We start from the raw sequence: 19291 nt of genomic DNA, 5'->3' as shown, positions 1-19291 counted from the left end.
AAATAAAAAGCGCGCTTTGGGTTCGGTGCATGCGCAATAATGGCGACGCTTTTTCTTTTTTTTGCATACGTTGTTTTATGTTTTCCCAGTATCAAAAATCAGAAAATTTGAAGCCGAAAAAAAAAAAAAAAGAGCCGGCTGCACAACAATTACTTGAGTCCAGGATTGTTGATAGTGAATAGAGGCTTACTTCTGGTGGCTGGCGACGCCGAAATTTACAAAGCGAATATGTTCAAACAAATAAATATTTGTTCACACACGTCCGTGAAGTGGTGCCTAGCACTAGAACTCAGCCAAACGTTACGAGGTATTTCTCTTCCTGCGCCTTTATTTTATTTGGCCAATATTGTGGAATACAAATGCGAGATTTAGTTTGACCGACCTGTCACTTTATGATATCTTTAATAAGCAAATGTTCACATAAACATTTATTTCCTACGGCCAATGTCGCGAAATGCTGCTTACGAGTACTTCAGTAGGGTTGATAATTTAAGCAATTTTCTACTCGGCCTGTCAAAACATGCTCGAGTACTGAATTTAAAAAAAAAAAAAAAAAAGAGGCTGAGCCGATACTTCTTGTTTATATTAGTTATCTGCATCATTGCACGATACGTTTTTAGTCTGCGAAGTTCGCTAAAGGTTGGGTGCCCACGAAAACCAAACAGTGAGAAGTAAACTCGCGAGTTTTTCTGTTCCAGGCGTTTCAGCACATTGCCAGTCAAGCTTTCGATATGCTTCTTTACATTCACATGTTAGCCTCTTCATTAGTTTGTTTTTCTGGAAGCTGGTACCATCGAGTACGGGAGCAGACGATGGTAATCTTCCTGTACGTCAGTCAGGCGTTTGGCAGCCGACCAAAATCAGACACATCAAAGGAGTTGGTAAAGAAAGCCCGCAATTTAGGCTAAAATACACCTCGTAGTCCTCAAAGTTGCTCAATACCAGTGTTTCATTGGTTGTGTGCTACAAGGAAAAAAAAATCGTTACACAAAATTAAGATAAAACAAAGTAAAACAGCAACATAGCCACGTCCACGTTGAAACCGAAAACAACCAAATTGAAGCAACCTAATGGCGCTGAGTGCGTCAGCGCCCTCTGTCCGCCGGTGAGGCAACTACTAAAATAAAAAGGTCTATATATATATTTTTTTTTTTTTTGGTAGTTTAATTTTTTGAGCCTTGTACTCGGTTGTTCCCAAAGAAAGAAAAAAAAAAGCCTTGACCGTTTTTGTTTAGAGCTGAGTGAGTGACGCCAACACCCAATCCCTCTTGTGAAAAAAAGAAATAAATAAAAAGGGCGCTGTTTAAATACATTACTCACAAGAGGCTGGATATTGTCATTTTGGATACCCTGACGTAGTCTCTGGTGTACCAAAAAAATGTACCCAGGAAACGAAGCATAGTGAAGTTTAGGGGTGTCGCGAACTTTTGTCGAACCAGATTTTTTGGTCGAACTTTCGGGGTTCGACTGGGTCGAACCGGTTCGACGAACCTTCGAACTTTTCACCAGATTCGACCGGTTCGACTTTGTGGACAGTGTGGCCAGACCTTGATACAAGCATGTCTAGGTTTGGAGAATTTCTTTTTTTATGTAAAGGGTTATTTTATTGTGTAAACAACTGCAATTAAAAGAAACTAATTCTATTCACTGAAGAAGTTAATAACTTAAATTTTAGTACTGTATTGACTGAAATAGCCGATCAGCGCTGCACTTAATTCATCTCTTAGCCATTACCATCCAATCCGAAGCCAACTGGCCAGCCTGTCGCGCATGCGCACACGAGTCGAACCTCAATACAAGGTTCGACGAACTTTCCACTAAAGGTTCGAAAAAGTCGAACCTGGTCGAACTCGAACCGCGGCCGGTTCGCGACACCCCTAGTGAAGTTAGGGTGCCTACATGTCTGTCTGTCTCAGCGTGAAGACATCCACTGTTGCCCTGAATCTGCCAGAGCGCGTGACTCTCTCGCGTACTCGGTGCGTGACTTGGGCCGTAAAATGGCGTCTATGCATTAGACAAATTTAGCTACGCGCTCGAGCTGAGTGACAACAGATTGCGCGCGCTCCAAAATGCATAAAAGAACTATTGGGTGGAAAAATGGCTGAGATGTCACCACTCAAGCAAAAGCGCGCGTGTGTATGAAGGCACTCTAAGTGAAGTGGCCTACTAATCCTCGAGGTCGCGTGCCTAGTAAGTTCGAAATAAAAAAAAAATAAAATTATTGATTGCTGTCTAGGTCTGAGTGACTCCAGCCCATCTAACCCTCCCCCCCCCCCTTTCCCATATAAAAAAAAGGACAAAAAGAAATTGAGAAAAATTCGAATGGGCATTTTTGCAATCGATTACAGCAAGAGTAATTCAATTACAAGGATCGTTACTTCTGCCTTAAAGGAAGTAATTGAAGCGCAACAAAATTACAGTAAAGTGTAACTGATTACAAGTAATTCATTACTTGTTGTAACGCGTTTCGTACAAGTCTGATACCGAGCCTCTACCGTATCCACCTCCCCGCCCAACCCAAAATAAATTTCTGGATACGCCGCTGGTACGGTACCTATGTTGGTGGTACCGTTAGTATCCACCTTCACACGCACAAGTCTCCCCGCTCTTTGGCGTGACAGATGCCGGTTCCTGCCATGTAACTGCAAAAGCCAGGCATGGACGCGCTTTTTGGCGTGAACGTGGGGAAGCTAGCGCAAGCGTGCTTTTTGGCGTGAACACGGGGAAGCTAGCGAAACCGGGCGTGCTTTGAGTGGCCTTACCAGCAGAAAATGAAGGGAATAAAATAAAACGCTTGAGTAAAACAGCAAACTGGGCAACAGATACGACTATCGGTCTGATGTTTAATTACCTCTTACATCGCTAAAGTAAGGACGCAACAAGTACACCCGTCAGAGTCGCGCTTGAGCAATTTTATGCGCCAAAACCGAAACTAAAAGTAAGATCAGTAAAACCTCCAAGAAGCGCTTTAAAATAGTTTATTATTTTGTTTAGTTTATAAATACTTTGTGTATTCAATTTATTATTCAAGGATTGGGTCTTTGGCAAGCATGATCGCACTTTGCACGTTTAATAAAGTTGGGGTCGGTGAATATTGTAATATCCAAGCCAAGCCAATTTAAAGGTAGTATTATTGTTTTTGTTTTTTGTGTTTGTAGGTCGCTGAGCATTGGGTGCAGCGTACAGATACACAAGTTACCTATAGCATCATCACATCAGTCATCCCATTGTCGGTCAGTTCATTATAACCGACGGCCCCAACCCAGCACCAGTCTCCGTACGTCGCACGTTGACTGCGCTGTTCAGCGTTATTGTATGAAAGTGGCCCGTCCAACAGAGGTATGTTTCGTTGAGCCTTTTAGTTGCGCAGTCAGCATCAGCCTGGTTTTCCCTGTTGTGTTTTGAGGACCGGTGCCTTTTTAATTGCAAATGATTTTACAATCTGCCGATACAACGCATTTCTATTCGGGCAGACCTTTAATCTCGCGCCATGGCATGATGGCTCGCGTCCCGCACGGCAACGGGGAAACAAATTGTCGCTCTAAAAAGAAGTATCCCTGAACGTTGGTTGCATACGCAATCATACGCATCTGTGAGGGCCACATTTGTGGACCAAGAAATACTCCGAAGCGTTGAGATTTGTTGATAATGCTTGTTACTCGAAGCAAAGCAACGCAAATCTTTTTGCAATTGCGTAACTAGTTCTGGCTAGTATTTCTTTTTATATTCTATTCTAGGACAGTGGCCCGGCTTGTGCATAGTGAGCATAATTTATTAATGCTTTGCTCTTTGTATAAAACTTGTGTTTGTTTCCCTTCAGGTCAGTAGCACACCAATTTTGGTTGCAATTCAAGCTTGCTATGAAAGCCTGAGAAGATGTACTACAGCCCGTCAGTAGGCTTCTTGGAGGGGGATGGCGGGTGAGAACCTATCTTACTCTTTTTTTTCCCCTTCCCATTTGAACAGTGTGTATGTTTATGTCAAGCACGATAACATAAAGGTTAAAACATTCAGATTGTACTATGACTCCTCCTTTCTTCCCTTTATAACTTCCATTTGGAGGGCCCGAATCCCGACAAAGGTTCCCACAATAGGTGACCGGCGTTTGAGCTGGAAGTTTCGTCATCCGAAGCGAGGCACCCCGCGACTTCACGCTTCCGATTCGTCCGGTGCGGGTCGTGGTTCGTCCAACTGCATCGAGAGTCCTTGGCGTGGTAGCCGTGCTGTATTCACAGTGAAAATGGTTACAGCTCCGCGGTATGTTCTTCTAACACAAGCCATAGAGGGCGTACAATGTTCCAGTTCCCGTGAAACAAAGCATGGAAGCAACGATGGGCTGTTGCTGTTAAGCGAGTGATGGAGCGAGGTGACCTGTGACACACAAACGTCGGTGACCGTTTAGTGCGGCCAATATTGTTACAGGCCAGTACAACGTGTTCTCTCTTTCTTCAGGTAGGGGCCGCGGGAAGTAACGACCTCTAACAGTCTTTTGGCACCCACCAAAAAGGTCTCGATTAATTCGCGAAGGGGTGAGCACTGCTTGTCATACAAAGCATCTGCGAGAACGCGAGATGCGATCTCGCAGGCAATCAGTTCATGGCATGACGTTTCGTCGACATACAGTGCCATCGCCAGGCCGTTTAATCGTTCCATCGACTGACATCGCAGACTGTTCCCGCGAAGCGGTGTGAATGGGTGGCTTGCTATAATATAAATAAACAAAAGGACAGGTCAGCTTCTTGTAATATAAGGAAACAAAAGCAAGTGGAGAGCACCTTCATATTGACTGATAATAAAGCGGTAGTATGACCCTGCGTAGCTCATATCAAAATCGGTGCTCGTTTGTGCATGCTTTCTTACTCGACAGCATTAAAAAAACGTGCGGGATTGGGGGGGGTGGTTATGGTAGTTCACAGGGGACAACTTAGTTGAAGTACCAAAAACGCGGGAGTGTTAAAAAGCAAGGATTGTCACATAGTCAGATGTCATTGAAACTAACTTTTGTACGGAAGTGGCATTTCAATCGCGCGAGAAAACATATTAGCTGAGTTTGAAACGCCGTCTGACCGACTTCTTTCCCTGTCTTTAACTTTTGGTTGCCTGAAGATTTTCTTACCCAGACTCAGGTGTTCTAACAAAATGAGAAAAGTATGCCAGACCTCCGATTGGGCATTTCAGTTGGCCGCGTCTCACGGCTTACATTTGCGCCTATTTCAGTCGGTGATGTGATCTAACGTAACCACCAAAAATAAACAGAACCCAAATGAAAAATGCTCGCTCAAAAGGAAAACGAAACATCTAACCTGAGCTTTCATGCGAAGATCCGGAAAGCGCGGTGCGAGTGCAGCTTGCCGCCGGCCGCACTCACTCTGCGCTTTCGTGGCCGTTCTCGATGCATTTGCGTACCGACTACTACTTAAGGGGGGACACTACCCAGAAAAAACAATTTCTGCAAAAAAAAGTTGATTTTGAAAAATGTCATATTTACATCCACCAACATCTGGAGAGTATTCCCAGAAAGTTTCATTAGTTTACACTGCATAATTAATTTTTTATAAATTATTTTCGGTCCACCGATGCTAAAGAAAAGGTAGAGGTTGGAGCACTTTAAACACATTTTTCTCCATTCCACTTTTTGGCATAAATTTCACTTTAGGAAAACTATCGTTTTGTTATTATGCAACTTAAATTAATTTTCATGAGTGTTTCTGGGGTGAAATTTTAAGGGGAAGATAACTATGAGCTTGTATTTTTTATTTTTGTCATTTTTCATGCTCAAGAACTCAAAGTTTGGACAAAGGATGGAAATCTAAAAAACTGTATTTGTGTTTATATGGCTTTTTTGTCATGAAAGATGGTGTAACATAGAAATATAGCTCCATAGTTATCTACTCTGAACTTTCCTAATGCAATGTAACACATGAAAACAACAAATTTATAAGTAATTTCAAAACGATAGTTTTCCTAAGCAGACACGCCCACTTTCGTCTTTGAACGTTTGCAATTTTTTTTGTACTTCACCCAGGTTAACAAAAACCGGCAGAAATGTTCTCAACATCAACAGAAACAAGCCCTGTAAATATAATTTAAATCAGACAAGTGGTTCAAAAATTTACTTTTTTGGGTAGTGTCCCCCCTTAAGATATCCGTAGAAGTAACTTGAGGTGTTCAGAAGTGCGTAAGTCACTCAGCAGCAGAGAAAGGTGGCCCGGATTGATCGGGTTTCAGCACCCGCACACGCTTCCATAGCTGTCATGGGGCTGCGCGGAATGCGTCGGCTGCTAGCTACGAACCGGAGGTGAATAATACCCAGAGTGCTTTGAGGCTGCTGCCAAACGCCGGTCACCTATTGGACAGCCTGTTGCGGAGAAGGCATCATATAGCCGAGATGTCACTTTCACGTCAGATCGTCTTCAGATGGTCTAGGTTGATCCTCAGTCCTTCACTAGAGCAGGCTAAATTTTGTGAAGCAACATAGACTGGGGCACAAGAGCCAGACAAAACTAGACGTTTAACAATCGTATACAAATATGCTGCTAAAAAAAAAAAACACAAAAAAAAACAAGGTCTAAAGCCCAATCCAAACAATGACAAAAAGAAACCTGCATTCGCTTTGTGGTTCTTTGCTTCCAGTGGTGTGTACCTGGGTGGGTGCACGACGACGAGCACGACGGCGACTGCGAGTAGCATGTCCCACAGTGCAGCCTGGGACCCAACCACAAGCAGCCTGGCAGGGCAGGGGTGCCTGTCCTCCGCCTGGGTCCACCGGGTGCCCGAGAACATGCCCTGGGCTCTGTGCTCGACTCCCCCGCAGGAGCAGCAGGTGAGGCACCCTTACGAGGTGGGCTGTCCCACGTGGCTTTATCCGAACGCCCTACAATTTTCGGCGACGCGGCTGTGAGACGGAAAATTTCAAGCGTAGTATGGTGCCCTTGAGGGTTGATGCTACGATCGGCGTCTTCGAAGCTACTGGCACCGCCATGTGGCTTTGTCTAGTGTCTCGCTCGCATATACTCTCGTGCGAATGCGACTCTACGCAAAGTGACGTGCAGGTACAAGCAGCTCTGACAGTGCTATATGACGGACATGAAGCGGACCATAGTTAGTGCCGGTTGAATCGTGCTGGAGTCCACCGTTCGGTGGGAAGTTTGAAACTACCGACGGATTCGAGGGCGGATTACGCGTGGACAATGCCACGTCTCGTCGTCATTGCAGACTGCAGCGCATTGAATCGTCGTTGTGCAGACTGCGGCTTAGCATCTGGCGCCGGTGCTCTCGCAGTGCCCCTGGGGAATACTCACGCACATTCCTGCCCGCATTCTCAGGTGGTGCGCTTCACGGCCCCTGTTGCGGTGCAGGCGTCGGCCTGGGAGCAGGTGGTGAGCAGCTGGGGCCCTGCCGAGGAGGTTCGACCCCGGAGGCAGCTCAAGCGGCACGCCCAGGTCCCTGAGGACTCGTGAGATGCACCCCCGTTTTTGACGGGACCTTGCCTCTCTTTGGGGATCTTGGGTCTGAGTGGAACAGTGGGTTCCTCGGCATTGCTTTTTTTTTTATTTTCGGGCAGGAGCTCTCAAACTTTTCGGTCGCAAAGAACCCTTACCTTCTTTAACCAATAGCAAGAGAACCCTTCCTGGTCTCGGCATTTTTCGCGATAAAGCAGTTAGGGGTCCTACGGAGCTTGCGAGTAATGATGAACGCACTACAAAGTGTACTGATAGTAGTTATGCGTTGATGAGTCACTTAGATTTGATCAAACAGTGCTTAAACTGGGAAAGCATCTTACTTAAGGGCCGGGACTGTAGAAAAAATTTCAGAGCTCCGGGAACCCGTGAGAACTTCGGCGTTCGTAAAGGAGCCCAGTTTGGGTCTCTTTGTTATACCCAATGCCAATGGTGTGCATTCGCAGGGAAAATACCGTATTTTTCGGGCTATTTGCATCTCCAGCTCATTGCTCGCCCTCCCACGGCAGAAACGGGAAGCGCTCTTGTGAAGGTCCCCTGGTTCTACTACTCAGCGGGCACGGCAGAACTGCTCGTGATCATGGCTCGCAAAATGTCAACATTGAATGCAAACAACACTCTTTACTGTCCCAATGTAGTGCTGCAGCCGGTATGGGATTGCACCTTATTAGAGAGTTTGAGTATTGCATATAGAAGCAAGCGCTGTGCGTTTGCATTAAAGTTTCGTGGTCCACATTGCGAATGCGTGTCATCGCGACGCGCAGTGTGGATCATGCAATGCTAGTGCGAACACACCCTGCATGTGTTGGCTCGTATACGCTATACTAAAACTCACTACTGTTTCACCGGCTTCCAACACCAACACAACGTGCTACAGTGAGCGGACGTGCCTGCAGGTGGGCGTTCCTTTGAACTGGAAAGGCCGAAATTAGCAAAATGTTGGCGTGCAAAAATGAGAGAAACTAAATGTTCTAAAAAAATTAATAACAAAAAAAAAAATCTTTTCTTTGGGGGGGGGGGGGGGAGGAGGGAAAGGAAAGGGGGGGGTGGCATTTGGTTTGGACAATGACTTTGGAAGTTCTTCCGATTGTCAAAAGTCACAACTTTGGTGGCACCATATGCTTTACCCACAATTAATGTAATTTTACATGGATTTCTCAAATTGGCTAGAATGTTTTCATTGATTTTAGCCTATTTTTATTTTATAGCGTAATTAAAAATGCTGCAATTGGCATCAGCAATGATAATTTGCAAACTTTTGATTGTCATAATTGTTTGCACATATGAAATTAGATCATAAGCAGCAAATTGTATTAGAGCTTGAGGAATTATGTATTAAAATACCTTAATTTTATTATTATTATAAATAGAAATTGCTACAATGTAGGCCCCCAATAAATGCCACAATCACAAAAATATGCTATTTAACCGTAATGGCATTTCCAGAACGGTCTCATTTTGTTTTCTTTTTAGCATATGAAAAACTCTGACATCATTATTAAGATGTACAAACTGTCAAACACTGGATGTACTATAAAGTCCTATACGTCGCGCATGGCTTTAAAAGACACACACACAAACATACCCAGCTGTTTGACTCAAATTCCGTCTTTGGGTTTTTGTAGTGAGAACAGCATTTCTTCATTTATACATTTTGTTTATATATTATGAAAATGGGATTGATTTTGTTATTGTTGTCCTGGAAATAAAGTTAAAGCAATTAATCATCTAAATACCCCAAAGCCCATTAAAAGGCCTGCAGTTCATTATTTCACATGGCACTAATCTGAGCAAGAAAAGGCAGCAAGAACGCACAAATATCAGCACTGATTTTTTCAACGAATACAATATTCTATGTTGCATTAAAGGGACAGTGAACTCTCCAATATATTTTGAAGTGCCTGGATCAGACATGTATGTCACAAAAAAAAGTTTCCGCGAACAACTTCTTTAACTCGGTAATTATGCTGTGAGACACATCTTGAGTTATGAAAGAATCCTAAATTAACGCCTATGCCGAGAAATTAAATCCAAAATAGAGGTTAATTTCAATTTCGTTCTAGAATTAAAACGTGCCCCCTGGCGTAAATATTACGCCAAACGCCGTTTTTGTTTTCAGGATAGAGCGGGGACTTGTACTAATAACATTCTCGCTTCCTTGTATAAGTAGAAATAATGTGTGTCGCTTAGTGAAGCCGACACACTAGACGTGCTTAGCAGCGGCACGCATCTACGACCCTCCCCGCCATTTTTGAAAACTAGTGGCGCCACCTATGGTGAATTGGAGTCACGAATAGTCCGCACCCGATGCATAGTCCGCACGCCGTGCATAGCCCACCCCTGGTGCTTAGTCAACACGAAAATCTTCTCATACACGGCACATTTTGACACATGTCTGCTTTTTAGCTCACAAAGAAGCTTGTATTATACATAAATCATCAATTACACACTCTTTCATTGACAAAATCTGTCACGGGAAAGGTATACAGTATAGACCACTTACAACGTAACCGCTTATAGTGCAGGACCGGGTATAACGCGGTTTTTTTAAACCACCGGTTCGCCTCCCATAGAACTCCATGTAATTACATACCGCTTAAAATGCAGGCGCGCGAAGAGAAATACCGGTTATAGTGCGGTTTCTGGAACAGCCCGCCGACCGCGCCGACGACCGGAGCAGCGAGCAAGCTTCCCTGTGCGACACTAGATAACGGCGCTGACGGCGCTAGCCCAACACCACCTATACTCCGTTCCACCCTCAGTCCGAGCGCAGTGGACGCCACGAGCTATCCCAGCCGATCCAGCGCCTGGAGAAAATCGCGTGACCTTCCTGTTGGGCAGAGTGACGCAGGGAGCTCAAGGTCACATGAGACTCTCTCCACGCTGCGCTCGGACTGAAGGTGAAATGGAGTATAGATCTTGGCTAGCCGCAAGCGGCACTCACGGGGCAAGGAGATTGCTCGAAGAAGCAGGGAGAAGCGAAGAGAGAGGCTTCAGTGGCAATAGCGAAGGAGGGACGCACGCACGTGTCGTTCACGTGCGTGCGTCCCTCCGCTGCATTGGAAAACAACCGCGACGACAGGCCAGTCGCAGGTCGAGGAGAAGTGTTCGCGCACATTGCATGCCGGTCGCGGGCCGGCTTGTTCTATCCACAAACATGGCATCAGTTGTGATCGTCGTCGTAGACGGCGTGGTGAAAGCTCATCCTTCCGCGTAAAAGCACTATCCTTGACTGTGAATTTTCGTTGTGTGTCGCTATGATAACCCAGCACGTACTATAAGGGAAGATCCACCTACTCGTGCGGCGATGTCATGGCGGCGCTCTCAAGACAGCAGAAACGCCCGTGTCGTCATGTTTGTTTACTTCGACTACAGTGGTGATTTAAGCATTTGTGTCCTCGAGCACCGCCCGGATTTCTTATTTGGCGCATTTCATGCGTGTGCTCAAGTTCAAGGTATTACTGGCGCGTACCGTATGAAGGATGTGAATTTTCACACATTCTCATCACCGGAGAAAAGTGATTAGGGTTAGCAATCCTGAACGCTCGCAACGTCCATCCGCAACCCGCGACGCCGTTAAAAGGCTGCGCCAGGGAAAAGTCGCTCATTTCTTTCAAAATGTGTGACACACTTGAGACAGAACTGTACTAGTTTGGTGAAATAAAGACTTTCCTCAAACTCAGCTTTATTTTTCACCTAACATAAAATAAATTCTTTAACAAAGGTAAGTTGTCTCATGGCACATATTTTGGCCTGAAAAATTGATGTTTTGGTTATAGCGCGGTACCGCTTATAGTGCGGATATTCGCGACTCCTGTGACGTATGTTATATGTGGTCTGTAGTTGAATTATGATAATGGTTTAATAAATAGATATAACTAAGGGTTGTGTGAGGTAGACTTCTCTCATTGACATACATACAGGAAAACTCGCCCGAAAATTGTAACGTTTCTCCTCAATCTGAAAAAAGACTTTTATTGCCGGGCTTGACTGACGAGTAGTGTTCTGTGTTTTCGGATAAGTCCGAAAAGAGTTGAAAAATGCCCTTCGGTAAATTTTCTGTCAATTCGGATTTATCCAAAAAACTCAGAATTTCAAGGTCAAAGCGACGAAATAAACAGCAAAAAAGACTGAGTTTTACAACTAAACTTTATAAGCACACAAGGTCAGTGGTCTCGAGGGGATTCCACTTCAGTTTCTTTCGAATTCTAGAACTACTGCCAAAAAGTGACAAAAGGGGTTTGCCTTTTAGCACGTCGAGGTTCTTTCGGGACAACGGGTGATGGTACCCGGACCTTATTTATCTTGTTTTTGAATTCTTTTTTCAATTTTACACAGTAAAATAAACTCCGAATTTCAAAGAATTGGAAATCTAGCACAAATAAACTCCGGATAAAACCCAAATCCCCAGTGAGAAATAAACTCAGAAAAACACCCTCCAAATTTCACTGGAAATAAGCTCGGAAAACACGGAATCCTACTGATGAGGCAAGGCTTCACGGATCCCCAGAACCTCTTCATGGACCCCTTGGGGTCCATGGACCTCCATTTGAGAACCGCTGCTATAGACCAACATGGAGATAAAAAACTTTTGTGTCAGCTTGCAAAAAATGTTTGGGCCACCAGAAGATTTGATTTAGTAGTGAAAACAAGGATTGGACAGGAAGAAATAACTCCCACTTTGCTACCGTTTCCCATTTGAGCTTTGGCAAGGCCAGCTGACGTGCAAGGCTGCACTTGCTTTGCTGCTGCTGCCTCAAAGACAGTTTGGCCCTTTTTTTGTTTCGAGGGAACCTGCGACCAATGATTCTTGTCTCCAGCCGCAAGGTGAAATGAGTGCATAGAGTGTGACGAGCGATTGTCTGTCCTCTTATAGGCTGCTGAGACCCTGCAAGCAGCTCATCACAGAAGAGAAGATGGTAGCCCAGATGAGTGAGCTCAGCCTGGACACGGTTGACATGTAGGTGCTGCCTTCAGCCTTTGTTCAGATGAAGTCCAAATTTGCTACAGTAAAAGACGAGGGCTGAATGGAATAAGCAGACTAAACGGGTGCCACCGTCGACTCGGTATAATTAGCATAAAAATAAATGTTGCTGTGCAAGCCACCATTGCAAGTGAACATCCGACAGAAAAAATGTCATGTCACTAACTAAACCTCTGTCATGCAGATAAATTGAAATCTAACTGATACAGTTGTTCAAACCCCCTTTAGCTTTTCCAAAAGACCCTTTTCAAAATGCAGTTTCATCTGGTGGTTCAAGTATCAGCTTAACTTTTTGCATGCCGATGGCAGTAACTGTAGTATTTCACGAGGCACTGTCAATTTCGTGTGTTAGTGGCAGGCGGGAATGGGTTCTTTGTCGTGTACTTTTTCCCCATTTGCTTCGGTTTCGATGGTGACAAAGGAACTACTGATCTGTATGAAGTGCTGACACGAGTAAAGCAGTTGATAGAACTCGCCACATCAAGGGGCCTGTGGGTCGAGTGTGAGACAATGGTTTAATGAGACGTGAGTCCGGAATGAATGCAGTTCGGGCACTGCACCCTGCTAACATCTAGAATTGACAAGTTTTGTGGTATTTGCTTCCACACATGTCAATTTGTTCCTTCATTGGCCACCAGAGGTCCACCATTTGCATGTGAATGATGCCGTACACTCTGGTGATGATAGCGATTGAAGTGGTTGAATTTCGGAAAGAATCTAGGTATTGACTTTTTATTGCTGTCGCTGTTTGTGAGGTGCATTTTGCTTTTATGGAAATGTTCCATTGATAGTTCCTGGTTGGTCCACTTTCTCCGCTCTGTCACTGCCCTCAGTGTTATTTTACTTTTTATTCGGTTACAAAGCTATGCCAAATTTTCTACTCGTACTCGGAACTTTTCTTCAAGATATACCGAGATTGTTTGTGGTTTGCGGCATTCGTGAGAACCACTTCTACGGAATGGAAACCCTGTCTCCCACAGAATATTGCCGCAACCAAGCTCTGGTGCATAATTCAATGTGGGAAACGAGAGCCCAGTTGCGTGTGACTGCTCCGTGTGCCGGTCAAGGCACATACTGACTCTTCCTTGAACTCCTTGCAGGCAGCTGGCCCTCCCTCAAGAAGGCGTCTGCAGCACGCCCCTGCCTCAAGATGCGTATGTGCCCTTGCCACCGTGACATTTGTCTTTGCCTTCTGGTGGTCTTTTTTTTTTTTTTTTAGGAGTCGGCAATTTACGAGGTTGACGAGTTGTCGACGATTTAACTTATCTCCGCGCTACAGTGGTATCCTATAAGGATAGACGTAATGATTTGCCAGTCCTAAACTAGTATATGACGGTGATATTTAGCTGACAAATGGAAAGGTAAACACTAGGAAGACGAACCAGATGTCTGTTGCTATAGCCCTTTGCAAGTCTAGAAGGTAGGGCGAGGGAAAGGAAGGTTGGGAAGGAGGAAGCAGACGGTATGCTTGAGAGGAGAGGGGGAAACCACCTCCTCTCTCCAGTGGTCTGCCTGCTTCCTCCTCCACGGCCTTCCTTTCGCTCGCCCTATTTTCTTGAGTTGCAATGAACTACTATTGTGAAAATTGGTACTGTATACCTTGCCTTGATAAGTGTAAATATTATTTCGGAGAAATCTAAAAGGTAGGGTGTGTACTATATGATAGGATAAATGGTTTCATTCATTTGGTCACCTTATTCATGTTCGATTTTGTCGTGCTATGTGCCTTTGACGAAAAAAAAAATCCAGTGTGATTTAACCTTCATCAAAGGTAAGATTAAAAAAAAATGACTTTGTGGATCGGGTTTTTTGCATTCTGTAGCAGCTGCAATTTTCTTTAGGTGCTGTAGCAAGATGTAAAACATTATTAAGGAGGATCCTGTTCGTATTTCGGAGTAATTTAGCTAAAAATTTATATTTTAGAAAATATAACGAAGCAACGATGATATACATATACATAGTAGTAGTGAAGCTTAGTTGAACTTTGCTTGTAATAGTGATGCGGGAATTTGAGGTAGTGACATATTGAACATATTGACACAGTACAAATTTGTTCTGCAAACTCTGACTTTGCATTGAGAGGTTTACCACAAAGTCTGAAATTCAGAAATTGCTGCATGCTCCAATTGCTTCTCATAAATGTAAATGAATTGCTAGCACTAGTTGGGATGTCTCAAGTGGCATTTGTGATGGAGGCATATTTTTATTTTGCGTGCCCAGGAGTGTGCAAGAACCCAAGGAAGGCCAGCTGTTGCTCTGTCCTGAGCTGCAGCAGTGTGTGGCTGTCAGGGACCCCCTGCTTCCCATAATGGAGGACATGTCAGTTCCTACTCTTTTCTTTTCAGTTCCTTTCTCGTTGTCACCTCAAGAGCCATAGGAGAAATGTTTGGTGCTTTGCAAGACCTCACTAATTTTCCCCTTTGTGTGATGAATTATGATACTTATATGCTCTTTTAAGATGAATTATGATACTTATATGCTCCTTTAAGATCGGCACGCATTTATTTGATCGCCACAAGCCCACACTTTACATCGTTCGTAATGGCTGCTGCCTATCCTGGTTGGTCCACGATTGAACACCTCAACAGCATCATGGCAGAAACATTAAATGGCACCAACATTGCTTAAAATGGCAGTGCCCAGTAGGATCTCTAGCAAACCACTGTACTGGTCATGATAATGCTGCATGTAATGAGAACAGAGTGCATTTCATTCAAAGTTTCATGCAAGCCAAATGGTTTGCTGCATCCACAGATCTTAATGTAATTCCGACTTGACTCCCTTTAAGCTCGGGAAATGAGTGTGTGCAAACTTACCCATTTAGGACAACCTAGTTTGAGTATCTGGACGTGAAACCAATTCAACTTGTTATTTTCGCCGCTCTCAGCCAGTGTACTGATCCGCGAAGCAGACAAGACCATTGCGTTGAAACACTTCTCAAGATGGTCTGTTTGATTAGTTTGCTCGAAATCCATATGGTGGCACCTATATGCCACCATATGGAGAGTCTCAATAACATACATGTTGTCTACCAGAATGTGTGCCACTGCCCACCCGACATTTTGTGCACAAGTCCTTTATGGCTTTGTTCAACTCTCACTTCTCCATGAGCCATCTCAAGGTGGTGGGGGACGATGTGGGGGGAAGTTGACGACTCTTTCTGGTTGCAGGCGCAAGCGTGCCTCCATGGCTCTGGTTGTGTGGCAGCCCAAAGTGAACCTGGTGGACCCACCCAAAGAAAGCAAGTGAGTCGTGACGCTACAGAGCTTTCTACATCCGTTTGCTAGGCTTTAGAGTTCAAAAAGGAAGCCACAATACATAGAAGTGGATATGGTAGATGGCCTTGATCAAATGCACTTACCTAGCTGAATTTAATGCGAGGTAGCATAATCATCCGTTTCAGAGGTCAATTATGGTTGTGTAAACAGTTTCGAAGTGTGTTCAAACACCTTCTTTATTTGCTGTGAACAAACGTTTACAACATAGACTCACTCGAATATTAAAATTGCCGGCAAAATAACCCAATTGGTCTAGCATATTTACTCGTAAAAATGAAACCTGAATTTGCTCTTTTTAGTTCGAATTTTACCTATATAAATCCTCAAAACAAAGAATGCCACACATATATTTGTTTGCCAATGATGGCAAGGGTTAACATAGCCTCAGTACAGTAGCAATCATTAAAACATTGTACAATTGAGGGAGATACGAGTGTTCTAGGCAGCTGGCTTGAGTTGCACCGAGAGCCAGTTGTATTGCAGGATGTCAAGCATACTTAAACTCGTCTTCTGTTTGCCATCTCAGGGAGAGTGGAGCAGCAAACACTGCCGATGAAGAGACTGCAGACGAAGATTGCATGGACTTATGACATTCATCAGCAGCACCGGTGCTGGTGTTTGGGGTCGCCCAGACTGCCCAGAAGTGACCTGGGAGCGCTCTGGTCTGGGTCAAAGAGCTGCAGCCAAGGCAGCACGCCTCTCGAGGTGGCACACGGATAACTTCATCGCAACACCCCTTGACATTCATGCTTCATTGTAGAGACAAATATATAGCCATTGCTGTGAAACCTAAAAGTGTGGTTTTGTTTGCGACTGCCAAAATTGTTGCACAAGTTTGCCTGTTTTGTTTAAATATGCCGCTCGAACTGAAGGCATCTCAGAGTTCCTTGGAAAGTGCCATTCCTTAATGCACATTTTTATTGAGCCCATTGCACAACTTGGTGCTTCTGATTGAAGTTCCCTTCGTATACGGATCTACCTTGTCCTTACTTACAAAAACTCGAATAAAAAAAATTTTAAATAATGCTTCCCCATTTTATAGACAGCAGAGTTTTTATAAACACCGATATATGATTACCGTCCCTGCCAGTTTCATTGTCAAATAATGTGCAGTCATGTAATCACTATACCCTCAAAGCAGTCAAGCTTGGTGTGACACGTTGTGCCATCTAGCTCCAAATATTTGCAACACTGAGAAGGCCCTCTCGCGAGCCTGTTCGCTCGTGGGGCGGTTCACGCATCAATTTGAAAGTGTTGATCCGTGCGATTTTGGTCTTTTGTTCTTAACATTGCTATCAGATGTCGCAGAAGAGCAAACACCAAAGCTGTAAACACTGTTGCGTATCGGACTGTCGCAACCCCGGAAGCTTAGCAGGCGTGAAGCTCCGCAGGTTTCCGTCGAAGCCGTAAAAAATACACCGCCGACGGATTTGAATAAATGTTGTTAAACGCGTAAAATAAGCATTCCATTCGCTTTGCCTGACTTGAGATTGATTCCTAAATGCGCTATTCGACTCGATATTTGGAATGAATGCGCTCGAAGCTCGGCCTTGTCTTTGGATTCGATGCGATGGCTCTAGAGTCGGATCAGTCCTTTGGCATTCTCACCGCTCTCTGCTCCGCGGACAATCGAATGACGTTTTGTGGACGTTTGAGCGTAGTTGCCGAAAACCGAAGTGAGCATTTTCCCCTCTTCACCAATTGCAGATCGGACTGTTCGTGCATTTAGCATGATTGTGTAGCTGCCCAAGATGGTTGCTCTATTTCAACCTGTGCCTATGCGGTTTTAACTTCGTCCCCGCTATGAGAAAACAGTCGACTCCAGAAATAATTAAAAAAGTACTTATTCTACGAGAAAAGGTCATCCATGCAGCGTTTATTTCTGTTCTATGTAAAAGTGAACAGCATACTCAATCCACGAGGACGAGCATCAGCTTGCGACGAGCAACTGCGTACGACACCGGCCAAATTACAGCCGGCTTGCACGAAAAACACATGATCGTCTTCAACACTGCGACGGGGGGACTGGAAACAAGCTGATCACCAAATTAAGGTCAGCTATTCATGCGGGAAGAGTTCACTCAGAAAAAAAGGGTGGGTAAGGGTAAGAGGGAGAAGGGGGAGACGCTTCTTTTAGTTCCGCTTTTACAGAGGGAAGCTTGACGGAGTCTAAGCTTTTGTTATCCTGAGGTGCGCGCAAACAATGCAAAAAACGGTGATGGAAGTGCTGTGCCATTTGCGCCTTGAGCGAAAGTCTGCGCCAAACTGCCATTTTGGCTAAGAATTGTGCTACACCTGTGCCAAGATGGGCAAAAAAAAATTGATATATTTTTATTGGTTTACTTTATTATTCAAAGAAGTAAAAAGAAAGAAACAGAAATATGTATTTCACAGCGTCTCTACTCACTGTATACTGTGTTTCATCCAAGGCCAGAGCATAGTCGAAGGCTCGAACATAAACAACACGAACACAGTAAAAGCGCAAGTCATGGGACATTCACTGCATTTGATTGGTTTAATCGATGAAAGAGCACGTACAGGAAGATGGTTGAATGCCACGATGTCGTGCTTTGACCTCGTTTGGTTAATCGCATTGGCTCGTAGCGTCGGCTGCACTTTAAATTAAGGTGAAACGAAGTGTTAAGATTGCTCGACCACCGCGTTGGCCGGTTGATGCGCTAACGGTTTGATCACCGACATCCTCTAATATTTCAGAAGATGTCGGCGATGTCAGGAGCCAAAAGTCGCGACAAAACATTGCAAAATATACAGTGAGATGGCGGCTACTGCGATGAGACAGAGCCAAACTCCTGTACTCCTGGTGAGATAGTTGATTATGATGTCTGCCGTATGTCTTCATGTCGCCCCTTGCCAGCCCACGCGCGTCAAGCTTCACTGCCTTGCATCGGAGTCAATGCAGTAGATGCTGGCATGGATGAGCGTCTGGTTTAGCACAATCTACATGTAAATTATGCCCAGTACTATTGCAGGTTCACATTCTTTGATCTCAATTATATGATCCTGTTTTCAAAGGCTGCGTCGAGAAAGAAAAAAAATTATGCGGTGCTTTCTTTGAATAAATGTAAGCGCAAGAGTAGGTTTTCATAATGATTAAGGGTGGCTGTTACTTTTTTTTTTCAGTTTATAATATTCAAGTTTCGAGTTTGGTAACGATCAAATTTGGGAGGCGCATTTTTACTGATAGATGTGTTAGCGATTATGTTGGTTTTTGGTGGAATTTTACAGAAACAATAGATACAGGCTAAATAAACTACCGGGTGTAAAAGTAGGAGCGGAGGGAGGCTTTATCCTAACTCAAGTGCAATTCATTTCTCGTCAATTTGATTAGTACCCATTGTAAATGGAACCTACTCTGAACAGAGCCTTATTTCTAAAAAGAAAGCTCTATGTACCTTTTGTGCCCCATTGGTTCTTATTACAAAAGGTAATAAGTAATATGCTCCAGTATCAGACGAACGCTCGGTCATTATCAAATATAAGCTCATTTAACGATGCAATACATTTTTTTTTATTTTCAAGTGATATGCTAACAGACGTTAGCATCTGCT

The 19291-nt window shown here is 44.2% G+C and overlaps 1 protein-coding gene across 1 annotated transcript; it reads left to right on the top strand.

Annotated features, from left to right (window-relative positions):
- Positions 1–3131: 3131 nt before the first annotated feature.
- LOC8026370 lies at positions 3132–16517 on the top strand. The gene is made up of 9 exons (XM_002403440.5): positions 3132–3339; positions 3821–3920; positions 6634–6823; positions 7326–7456; positions 12337–12420; positions 13545–13598; positions 14665–14763; positions 15615–15689; positions 16249–16517. Exons 2-9 carry the CDS (start codon positions 3877–3879, stop codon positions 16310–16312), a joined length of 741 nt encoding a protein of 246 aa, XP_002403484.4. The 5' UTR covers positions 3132–3339; positions 3821–3876; the 3' UTR covers positions 16313–16517.
- The last annotated feature ends 2774 nt before the right edge of the window (positions 16518–19291 follow it).

Source organism: Ixodes scapularis, unplaced genomic scaffold, assembly GCF_016920785.2.
Source record: "Ixodes scapularis isolate PalLabHiFi unplaced genomic scaffold, ASM1692078v2 PGA_scaffold1__304_contigs__length_218370807, whole genome shotgun sequence".
NCBI classification, from domain to species: Eukaryota; Metazoa; Arthropoda; class Arachnida; order Ixodida; family Ixodidae; genus Ixodes; species Ixodes scapularis.
This window is presented reverse-complemented; position numbering and strand designations above follow the sequence as displayed.